This window comes from Maniola hyperantus, chromosome 10, assembly GCF_902806685.2.
Source record: "Maniola hyperantus chromosome 10, iAphHyp1.2, whole genome shotgun sequence".
Taxonomy (NCBI): domain Eukaryota; kingdom Metazoa; phylum Arthropoda; class Insecta; order Lepidoptera; family Nymphalidae; genus Maniola; species Maniola hyperantus.
In genome coordinates, this window is record NC_048545.1 from 14,065,527 (window position 1) to 14,077,852 (window position 12,326).

Consider the following 12,326-nt stretch of genomic DNA (forward strand, 5'->3'; position numbering starts at 1 on the left):
CGGTAACTTAGTATAATTAAAGTTTTGAAACGCTATGTGCTGTTAACTAGTTACACACATACATTTATAAATACTAAGAGTTACAACTTGTGAAACTAAATATATAAACTATATTCAGAGATTACATTAAGTTCAAGTAGGAAGTTATGAACAATTTTTTTTCAGTGACTTGATACTTCATTATTTTGTTGAAATTTTGTTTAGAGCTGTGTTAAGGTTATGATAAAAGCTACTTCACACACAAAACATGTTAAGTTTAATTGAATGCTGGTAGTTTAAAGTGACATTTAGAAACAGATTTTGTTGTATTTTAGGTTATGTGTTAAAAGTGTAAAGTAACAGCCATCAAACCATTGCACAATCTCTTTGTTTTTTTGAAAGATAATATGCTAGTCAGAGTTCATTGCAACTTTGTTGCCTGTTTACTTTTGTAATTGTAAAGGTTGTAACACACTGTGTACTCATAAAGGTGATACTGCACCTTACAATCATTTATTCAATTTTGGGAAGTTTTATTTTGTTATATTTTGTTTACTATAGTAATAATATGTGCTTGTATTATTAACAATATTTTGGAATAGGAACATAATTGATAAAATAGGTTAGGATAGACTTAAGAATATTGTTTTTGTTGTGTATTTTGCTTGTGTATATTTAATAGTTTAAATAACTTCTTTTGTGTTTGTGTTTAACCAATTTGTATAAGGCTAAACATAGACAGTTACACAAGCTCGATATTTTGTTAAATGTGTTTTGACTTAACACAATGGAACAGACTTTTGCCCAGTTTCATTCACTTTTGAAGGACGAATTGTGTTATGAGGTATCCATTCGTTCCGAAACTCCAGCACCTACAGTGCTAGGTTTAAAGAAACAGTTAAAACAATTAATTCAGGAAATTCCTTCTGAATCAATTTTAGAGACGGATTTCACTTCTGAAAGTGAGTTAGGGGTTATTACTAAAAAACTTCAAGACTTAGAAGATTTATTAAAAAAGTGTTCTGACACTAAAGATAGACATGCCCTCTGTAGGTCTAAAGCTTTAGCTTCACATTTGTACTTTAGAATTTTGAGAATACAGTGTTCCGAACTCAGCTTAATAAGTAGGAAGAGTGAATTACATACAAAGTTGCAGAGTTTGATTTCCAGATTAGATGCTGACAATGAGTCGTCTCACGACGAATCACTGGATTCCGAGAGTACCGCCGTTGACTGCACTGGTGATAAAAATGTTGCCAAGTGGAACTTACATTTCAACGGACAGGGTGATCCGCGCAGTTTCATCGAACGCGTTGAGGAATATAAAAGATCTTATGGCGTTTCAGATGGAAAATTATTTGTTTCTGCATTTCATCTTTTTACAGGCCGAGCATTGTTATGGTACAGAGGCAACAAATGTCAAGTTTCGTCTTGGTCAGAATTGAGAACTTTATTTTTAGAGGAATTTGATGCAGTAGATTATGACTACAGGTTGCTAGGTGAAATTCGAGCAAGAACACAAGGCTCTGAAGAACCTGTGTCTATCTATTTCGCTGTAATGTTTGGCATGTTTTCAAGGTTGTCAACACCACTTTCCGAAGAACAAAAGTTACAAATTTTATTACATAATATTCGCCCTTTTTACTCAGAACAATTAGCTCTTGTTGACATTAAGTCTGTCGCAATGTTGAAGGAAAAGTGTCGCAAACTAGAGGCTGCGAGGCAGCGTTCCGCCTTATTTTCTGAGCCTACTAACACTAAGGCAACTTTAAGTTCAGAGTTTGCTTACAAACAAGTGACAAAACAGATAAACACACTTTCAGTCACACCTGCACCTAAGGTTGATACAAGTAAAGGCACTGATTTTACGAAAACAAATAAACAACTATGTTACAAGTGCGGCAAGGGTAACCATTCCTTTAAATTTTGCAGGACAGTTCCGAAATTTATTAGATGTTTTTCGTGTGGACGTCAGAACTTTACAGTAAAGACATGTCCAAGTTGTAGTAAAAAGGCGATTAGTAAACCCGCTCCGGACAAAAATTCAAAAAACTAATTAGTAAGAACTGTGCAGAGACACAAGTAAAGAACTTGGTCATTAACAACAAAACATCCCTTTTACCTGACACAGTTCTGTATTCAGTGGATAAACGAGACTTTAGGCCACATTTAAAGGTTTTTGTTGACGGTTTTGAGATTACAGGTTTACTAGATTCCGGTGCTTGCGCGTCAATTTTGGGTAACCAGGCGCACAAGGTTTTTTTGAGATTCGGTTATAAATTGCATAGCAGTATTGATACCACATTTTCAGTGGCAAATGGAGACAAACTTGATTGCATGGGTTATATGTTTATTCCGATTACTTATAATTCCGTAACTCACATAATAAAATTTTTTGTAGTACCCTCTATAATAGCGGATGTTATTTTTGGCTGTGACTTTTGGAAAACATTTCAGTTAGCCCCTGGCATTTTTGATAATTTAGAATTAATTAAGGCACCTTCTCAATTTTACAATATTTGCGCGATTGATAATAAACAAATTCATACCATCACTTCTTTTGAAAACTTATCATCTCAACAGAAAGAATTAGCCCAGTCTGTAGTAAATAAATTTTTAGATATTTCTTCAGAGAAAATTGGATTGGGTAGAACAAAATTAATTGAACATGTTATTGACACCGGTGATGCCTTGCCAATAAAAATAAAACAATATCCACTTCCTCCCGAAAAGAAGGAAGCTTTAAGTAAAGAGTTAGATAGGATGCTGGAAATGGACGTAGTTACTCCGAGTGAAAGCCCTTGGAATAACCCAGCAATTTTAGTGAAAAAGGCAAATGGAGACTGGAGATTTTGCCTAGATTGCAGGAAATTAAATTCAGTGACAAAGGGGGATTCATACTCAATACCGTACATTCCACAAATTCTAGATAGCTTGAAAGAGGCAAGGTTTTTATCATCGATTGATTTAAGTTCAAGTTTCTGGCAAATTCCGTTAGCTAACGACTCTCAGGAAAAAACCAGTTTTACAGTTCCTGGTAGAGGGTTATTCAAATTTAAAGTCATGCCGTTTGGCCTATGCGGTGCACCAGCACGACAGCAGAGGTTAATGGACCAGTTATTTAATCAAAATTTTTGTAGTGATATTGAAAATGGAATAGTATTTTGTTATATAGATGATATTGTTATTTGTTCTGCTGATTTTGAAACCCATTTAATTTTATTAAACAGAGTTCTGGATAAACTAAAAATGGCTCAACTATCCATAAATTTTGATAAATGTAATTTTTTTCGAAACTCTTTGAAATATTTAGGGTATATAGTGGATGAATTTGGTTTACGCACAGATCCTGGAAAAGTTGCCGCAGTTTTGAACTTTCCGACCCCAAAAACTGCACAGGAGGTAAAGATTTTCCTAGGCACTTGTTCTTGGTACAGGCGCTTTATTAGGAATTTTTCAACCATCGCTGCACCACTCAATAGACTAACGAGTAAAGGAAAGAACGCACCTAAATTTGAGTGGAGCGAACAGGCAGAGGTAGCATTTAATACATTGAAGAATGCGTTGGTAACCGCACCTGTTCTTGCGGTACCGAATTTTGAAAAACCATTCAAAATACATTGTGATGCTTCTGCATATGGTGTTGGCGGTATGCTAACGCAAGAAACCGATGGTTGCGATCATCCCATTGCGTATGTCAGTAGGAGCCTAAATAAAAACGAAAGGAATTACAGCGCGACGGAACGCGAGGCTCTAGCTGTGATTTTTGCAGTGGAGAAATTTCAGGCTTATTTTGGTTCCAAGCCAGTCACAATTATCACAGACCATGCATCCCTAAAGTGGTTCTTAAATTTAGAAAATCCCTCAGGACGACTCGCCAGATGGGGTTGTAGATTATCACAGTATAATTTTGTTATCGAACATAGGAAGGGTTGTGATAATGTAGTTCCGGATACCTTGTCGAGACTCATACACGTAGATGTAGTTGGTGATCGTAATGATAACTCTAGTCAACAAGTTTTGGTAGATGACTGGTATGACAAAACATTTAATGGCTGTAAAATCAATCCAGCAAATTTTCCGAATTTTTGTATTTTGAACGATAAACTATATCGTTACAGTAAATGTAAATACCAGCTTCTCAGTGAGTTCGACTGGAAAGAGGTAGTCCACAAGAACGACATCCTTAGAATTATGCAACAAAACCATGCAGATGCAACTGCAGGTCATTTTGGTGTGTTCAAAACTCATCGCAGATTATCCCTCAGATATTTTTGGCGTGGTATGTATAAGGACGTGGTTGAGTACGTTAAGAATTGTGATACTTGCTCTGCGTATAAACACACGACATCAGCCACTCCAGGTCTGCTAGGGAAGCCTAAAGTCTGCGAGAGACCTTTTCAGGTCATTTCGGCTGATTTAGTCGGACCTTTGCCTAGGTCTAAATCAGGATTTACATTTCTTTTTGTGGTGACGTGTTGTTTTTCGAAATATACAATGTTGTTTCCGTTACGGCGTGCCACAGGTGCCGCTGTTGTTAAAGCGCTAGAGAATTTTGTATTTTTGAACCATAGTGTTCCAGAGACTGTGATTGTGGACAATGGGTCCCAATTTACAGGATCTGAATTCCGTAATCTCATTAAGCGTTATAATATTCCGAAATTACACTACACACCACTGTACACTCCGCAAGTTAACCTTGTTGAGAGGTACAATAAGGTTGTTATGACTGCTGTAGCCGCTTTTGTGAAAGATAACCACAGGTCCTGGGACGAAAACCTGTACAAGGTCCAGTTCGCCATAAACAGTGCGGTTAATGAATCCACTGGATTCTCCCCGTTCTTCCTTGTCCACGCTAGAGAACCGGTTTTAAATGGTTCCTTCTATAAGGACACGGATAAGGAGTACGAGGCCGGAATTCCAAGGGAGGAATACGCAGGAAAGTTTGGATCTTTGGAGGACATATTTGGTCAGGTTAGGAGAAATTTGTTTCAGGCTCATGCAGAGTATGCAACGCATTACAACTTAAGGCGTAGGTCTGCAAGCTATTCTGTTGGGGACATAGTGTGGAAAAAGACCTATCCACAAAGCGACGCTACAAATTTTTTCACAGCTAAGCTGGCACCTAAGTATGAAAAGTGCAGGGTTGTCAAGGTTTTGTCACCTTTGGTTTATGAACTAGTTAGAGTAGCTGACAACCACCCAATAGGCACTTGGCATATTAAGGATATTAAGAAGTAGATATTTGCCATTACTTAGTTTGGTCTAAACTGTTTGAATATTTAAGTTATCAATATTCAATTAGGAATTTGAATGAGTGTAGTGATGTTCTGAGTTAACAGTTACATTACCATGGTTCAGTTGAGGAGGAATGTAGTGGATGTATGTAGGGATGAATATGTGATGATTGGAATGCTTGTGGTAGACCAACCGGTTGAGAAAGTAAAAATGCAAATATCGTACTTTGGGGATAACGAAAAGGGGGGGGTTTTGTGTTTTGTTTTCGTTTTCCTTCTAGATAATGGATCATTTCTGTTATTTTTCCGATTCTGTTCCGAGATCTATTTTCTAGGAGAGTTATTTCGTTTTTTTTTTCTCATATTCCGATTTTGATTCGGTTTTATTTTTCCGAATGGGATAGAGAACGGTTGCCATATCAGATGGACCCGTTCACAACCAGATTTTCCGTATTTGTTGAGTAACAAATATTACGATGGTAGTTTAAAAAAGTGAACCACCGTAGGCCTAGACGCATTCTACCAGTCAGCTGAAGAATGATGCCAAGATGTTTCCACTCAAGTGTCTTAGACACCATGAAGTTTTTTTGTATATATTCTTTTTAGAAGTTAGGGTTGTGTAGTTAAGTATAATGTATAAAACCTTACACTGTTTTCAGTATATTTATTTTGTTAGACAATTTTCCTTGTTAGTAGTAGATGTGCGTTCACGCGTAACTTCTGTGTTTTTTTTTTTTGTTTTGTTTGTTTGTTTCAGGCAAATTGTTAGTAGTTGTTGGATGACGCTGAGGGCAGCGTGGTTCAACCTGTTGAACCTTTTCGTAGGAGGGGAAGTATTGTGACGTTGTAAATTTTGAACTACTAATTAGCGTTTCGCTTTTAATTAAAATCTATTTTGTTCAAAGTATGTTGGTGCCACCTAGCATCAAGGTGCAGAACTACGCGTGGGTCGATGTTCAGAGTTCATTCGAGCCACAATAGATGGCGTTTGCTTCGTTGTCAATTGTCGTAAAAATAAAACAAAATAATTAAATAAAACCATAATATCATTTGTTTATTGTTAAGTCATTAACAAAACGGTTCTTATAATATATCCTTAGGTTCCGCAAATATTCAAAAATGAATTGGCTTCATGATCAAACTAAATGAGAGCGGCCACACTCGGGTTGCGTCTGGCAACACCGATTGATGAGATTTAGAATTTTCCTGGAGTCAACATGTGAAGACGAATTTTTTTCGTTCCAGGAAAATCTCACTTCTCTTCGCCCATGGCTTCGCCTGGGAAAATACAATAGTTATAAATTTTAGTCATCCTAACGTATTTCGATGTTTCATCAGTTATGGTGAGTGAAAAATCAAGTAATGTGGATTCGACAAAATGGCGGTTTGGTTAGAGAAAATCCTAATTTTATGATTTCTTTCAGTTCCAGTTATTTTAACTTCCCAAATAAATGAGGATAATGGGTTGGGTGGACTTCTGAAAACCATTGGTGGCTAGGAGTTCAATAGGTGAGTTGTGTTTGATCGGAAAATTCCACGTGTCGAAATTTTCACACAGCACAAATTATAATCTTGTTTTTCTTTGTTACAGGGTTTACGTTTACGTTTACGTTTTACGTTTAGCTTCAGTTTTCCGTTTTAGTTTTCCGTTTGCGTTTTCGGTTTTCGTATTTATTTCTTTTGCACATTCACGTTGACAACTTAATTGCTATGGATAAGACTTGGTGAAAATCTTTGTAATGAAACATTTCGGTTGTGAAGAATCAAATAAATTGAGTTTTGGATCTTGGCCGATGCCGTCCAGCTACCTTGCAGTCTTCGCACCTACAAGTAAGCAAATGTTTGTATCCTGCAACAGTTTAGTGAACCTTCTTAGTGTATGTGTACAGTAAGAACCCTGTCTTTACTACTGAGCTTTTATTTTGAAACAATTTTATGAATTTTACTGTGTCATTGTCTATTCCATGCCAATGGCATCTTAAATTTAAAACATAGATCTTATGTACTATCTACCTAAGGCATTCTAATGTATCTAAATTAAGTCTTGGCATTAAGCTAGAATAACTAAGCATTATTAGCCATCATTTTGTATTAAGCGACCCCGGTAAAAGTTACATTAAAAACAATTTTGCCTAACATCTAGCAAATTTCATTTATAACACCTCATATACATTACAAGGGAGTCGACGGCTAGCTTCTATTCTTTACTAGGTAGATAGATCAAGTAAAGTAAATTAAAATTATTTTTTTTTTTCCTCTAATCTTTGTAAGGTGGTAGATTATTCCGTATCCGGGTATATTTCTATTCCGCCCAATTTACCACCCTTACATTATGGGTTTAATAAAAACTGTCATACCCCTTCCAGGTTAGCCCGCTATCATCTTAGACTGCATCATCACTTACCACCAGGTGACATTGCAGTCAAGGGCTAACTTGTATCTGAATTAAAAAAAAAAAAAAAAAAAATCCCCGCATTAGGTACATTATCATTGTTCCTACCTACTGGTTACCCTGCAATTTTGAGGTACGGAACCCTAATAAATGGTGCTTATTGTCAGTGTTCCCAGACCCAGAGGTAGGTAGCGTCTACCGACAAACAGTAATCAACTAAATTATTTAAATTGCTTCTGCAATATACTTCCTTCTTGTATTTGTTACCTTATTCTAACTTGCGTTGCCTTTGAACGTTGCATATAGAGGTAGAGAAACTTTCCTGAGTTTCATATTAACTTTAGTATATTAAATAGTTCATTTCAAATTGATGCCGATGGTGAAGTCGATTCCAATCAACTTACCTCCAGTTTAAAAGCCACAAGTCACATTTCAAAAGTGAAGACCACTAAAAAAGAATTTTTCTTGACAGAATAGTGATCTTAAAAAGGTTCCGTTTTTCATTTTGAGGTACGGCCCACTAATAAAGCGTCAATTTACGAAAAAAAATTATTCTAAAGGATATCAGTAACCATATTATCAGTACCCATATTATAAATGCGAAAGTGTGTTTGTTTGTTGGTTTATTGGTTTGTTGGTTTGTCCTTCAATCACGTCGCAACGGAGCAACGGATCGACGTGATTTTTTGCATGGGTATATTTAATAAAGTCCTGGCCAGTGACATAGGCTACTTTTATCCCGAGAAATCAAAGAGTTTCCATGGAATTTTCAAAAACTTAAATCTACGCGTTGGTAGGTACGTAGTGGCGGGCATCAGCTAGTCCTACATAACTGCAAAAACTCAATCACTGCTTTTTAAAGGACGATGGTGACAAATTGTAAAAAAACCGAACAAAATTCATTAAGCCATAATCAATTTGTGCAGCTGTTTATAGATTTTTATTTTGTGCCATTAGTTATTTTGCTGCACAGCGCGGCAATAGAGAGATCTCATCAAGCTTTAAAACGGCAGCACTGGCGCCGTTCCAATACGGGTTCGACATTTGAGCAGTCTGTTTTCTTTATCTGCTCGACTTGAAAAGAGCCAGTGATATAAATGTTCCACTAGATGGGGCACTTCGTAGTAACATGTTCCAACGAACAGCTGCAGTGCTGTCCGCACTCCTATCAATCGTAATCCACTTTAGACAGAGTCCGTTTCGACGAATATAGATAAGTTAGAACATACTTAGCTTAGAGTTAGAGTAGAAAGATAGAAAAGAAAGCAAAATGTTTATTTTATAAATTTTGCTATGCTTCACATGTTATATCTGTGAGTTGGTTATCCCTACGCTTCCTCCACTTGAGCATTTAAGCCAAAATACCTCACTAAACTACCCAAGCTAAGCAAGGTACTAAAGCTAATTAGTACCCTTATCATGTCAGTACCCTTATTATAAATCCGAAAGTGTGTTTGTTTGTTGATTTGTTGGTTTGTCCTTTAATCACGTCGCAACAGGAGCACTGACGCCGTTCCAATACGGGTTCCACATTTGAGCAGTCTGTTTTCTTTATCTGCTCGACTTGAAAAGAGCCAGCGATATAAATGTTCCACTAGATGGGGCACTTCGTACTAACATGTTCCAACGAACAGCTGCAGCGCCGTCCGCACTCCTATCAATCGTTATCCACTTTAGACACAGTCGTCGTGTGTGACGATGATGTCATTGTGACGTCAAAATGACGTCATTTTGACGACAGCCGAAATAAGAATATACCATCAGCTCGAAACTTCAGTCTAGTGCTGACGTCAATAAAATGGCTGCCACGTGCATTAGCAGTTTGCGGGACTTGTACACCAAAATCGATGGTTAAGTTAAACTTTGAAAATAGCAACACTGGCAGAACTCCAAATACGAGAGTTTGACAGTCGGGCACACTGTTTGTTTATCTACTCGAAAGAACAACCGTCCTGTGGGATATAGATCCTCCAAGTAAAAGGATCGCCAACTAATCTCCAAAGTTGGTCTTTTTAATCGTCTGGGAAGTTTTGTTTTCGTATGTCTTGAGTGGAAAACAATTTTGAACGGACTTAGGTATTAGAATATTCGCAAAGGATGTCACACAGTACCTAAAGGGTTTTTCATAATACATGGTGTAACCAGAAGGCTGGCAAAAACGAAGACAGGTGATAGAATTGATGATCAGAGATTTATGATACCACAAAAAAAACCTATTTTTTGTAAAATTTCACGATAATATATTGCAAATAAACCATCTAGATACTGACGCTAGAGGTCAACAAACGTTCCGGATGTAGGCCGCTCGGAGTCAATACCGCGTCGTAGGCGGGGCATTGACCCGAATTTTGCACGCTATACCTACATTGCTGGTTTGAAAAATACTAACACTAAAACTACGAAATGAGGCAAATGGTTATTGGTATTAGATTGTGTTTAGGTATTATAACAATAACGCTAAGTTTTTGCTAGCGTAATTCTGGTTACATCCTGTATTAAGAGCGCTTGAACTTTAAAATTAAATAAAACAAACAATTAAAGTGAGTAAGTCGCGCTCTGGCCATTGCCTCTATCCCAGCTCAGCTAGAACCTTCTGGCCTGTTCAGGGATGACGGCAAGAGGCCAGATGGGATGACTATAGTACCATGGTCGATGGGGCGTGCGCTGGTGTGGGATGCGACCTGCGTCGACACGTTGGCAGCGTCCCATTTATCGGGCACGTGCCAAAAAGCGGCTGCAGCAGCCGAGGCAGCTCAAGAGCTTAAGCGCCGTAAATACTCAGTCATTAGTAAGGACTATGTATTTGCGGCGCTTGCGTTTGAGACTCTGGGCCCATGGTCATCGGACACGAAAGCTTTTATAAACGTCGTGTCCCAAAAGCTGATCCACGCGTCTGGTGACCCAAGAGCTGGTGCTTATTTCGCTCAACGGTTGAGCCTTGCCGTTCAGCGAGGTAATAGCGCCAGTGTTTTGGGCACAATGCCCATAAATGACCATTTGGACGGCGTATATTTTTTGTAAATATTTTTTTTTTTTTTAGTGATAAATTTTTCTGTATGTTTTATAGACTAGAGATAGATTTTATTCTTAATTATATAATTAAAGAAAAAAAAGAAAAAAAAATTAAAGTGATATTGCCACAATTTTTTTTAAATTTAGACTCAAGTTAGCCTTTACTGCAATCTCACCTGGTGGTAAGTGATGATGCAGTCTAAGATGGAAGCAGGCTAACCTGGAAGGGGTATAGCAGTTTTTATTAAACCTATACACCTTTGGTACACAGCGTCGTACCGGAACGCTAAATCTATGTTTATTTCTAAAACACCCAGCCGTGATAAGCGCGTGAGGAAAACCCTATATCGTGATTCGCGAAGCATATAATTAAGCTCCTTATAACTTTGTAAACAGGACTTTAGTTAATAGTTAATTATAACGGGAATTAATTACTATTTACTAGGTATTTGCATTGTTTCGAAAGAAAACTCTTGATGCCTAAATTATATGATTAAACTAGATTATGACCACGACTTCATCCACATGGATTTAGGTTGTAAAAAATTCTGTAGAAATCTTTGATTTTCCAGGATAAAAAGAAGCCTGGGTTCATCTCCTGGACGCAAACATATTTTCTGTACTAAATGATGATGACTTAATCCACGATTTAGACTTTTTAAAATCCCGGGGGAACTCTTTGACTTTCCAGACAAAAAGTAGCCGTAAGATTCCGGAACACAAGCTATCTCTGTACAGTTCTTGCAATTCACGAAGGCTACTGAACTTTACTTGTGATAACGTCGTTTAAATGGTTATTGCATAAGTGTGCGTGCATGTCGGACCAATCAGTCGCGGGCAACGGGCGGTGAAGGCACACGAGTAGATATTATAGAGGGGAAGCTTCACACTAGCTCACGCACACCACGACGTGCCACGGACGCTCCGTGCGCCCAGTTTGGCGGCAAACGGAGCGTCCGTGACACGTCGTGGTGTGCGTGAGCTGCGCTAGGGTGAGTGAACCTACAGCCAGCCGCTAGTATGAAGCTTCCCCTCTGGTCTATATATCTACTCGTGTGGTGAAGGGTTGTCAAATGCACACATTTAGTATACCTTACACGTATACCGATACGACTTAAACACAAGCATGAGTCAGTGGCCTTCATGAAATGCAAGAACTATACGTTTTATTACGTATGGATATAATGAAAACTATGATCTTGATTTTAACTTGAATATAATTAAAGTTGATTTTCCTTTGTCCACAGAAGCGGGCGGTCTCCGTACCACGGAGCTCCACATCCAGCCTCGAGTGGTACAGCGTGGTAGAAACGTCACCATGGCGTGTCTATACCAGATACACCCAAGCGAAATATACTCTGTAAAGTGGTACAGGGGGACGCAGGAGTTCTATAGGTACTCGCCGTTAGAAACCCCTACCACGAGAGTCGTAGGGCCTGTAAATGAAATAAGAGTTGATGTAAGTAATCCTAAACTATTTTTCAATAGCTTATGTCCGCGACTTCATTTTTGGATTTAGATTTTTTTTTAATACCGTCTTTGCTTATATTATTATCCATATTTTAATTTTTTAGAGATCTAGTATTCAAATTTCAAAAACCTTAAAAAGGTACAAAATTCAAATTTAAAACTTACACTCAGCATACAGATTTACGGATGAACGAAGAACGCACGTTTTACGTCAGTTTACTTAAAAAGTTACACAA

At 37.7% G+C, this 12,326-nt stretch overlaps 1 protein-coding gene and 1 long non-coding RNA gene across 3 annotated transcripts in view; one reads left to right on the forward strand and one right to left on the reverse strand.

Annotated features, from left to right (window-relative positions):
- Positions 1–12,326, reverse strand: part of LOC138402940 (uncharacterized) — a 354,014-nt gene that overhangs the window by 287,724 nt on the left and 53,964 nt on the right. The window lies entirely within an intron of this gene.
- LOC117985942 (uncharacterized) overlaps positions 1–12,326 on the forward strand; it is a 97,629-nt gene that overhangs the window by 51,205 nt on the left and 34,098 nt on the right. The window contains exon 2 of the mRNA XM_034972737.2: positions 11,868–12,079. Coding sequence (XP_034828628.1) covers positions 11,868–12,079 — 212 coding nt within the window. The remainder of the gene's footprint in view (positions 1–11,867; positions 12,080–12,326) is intronic.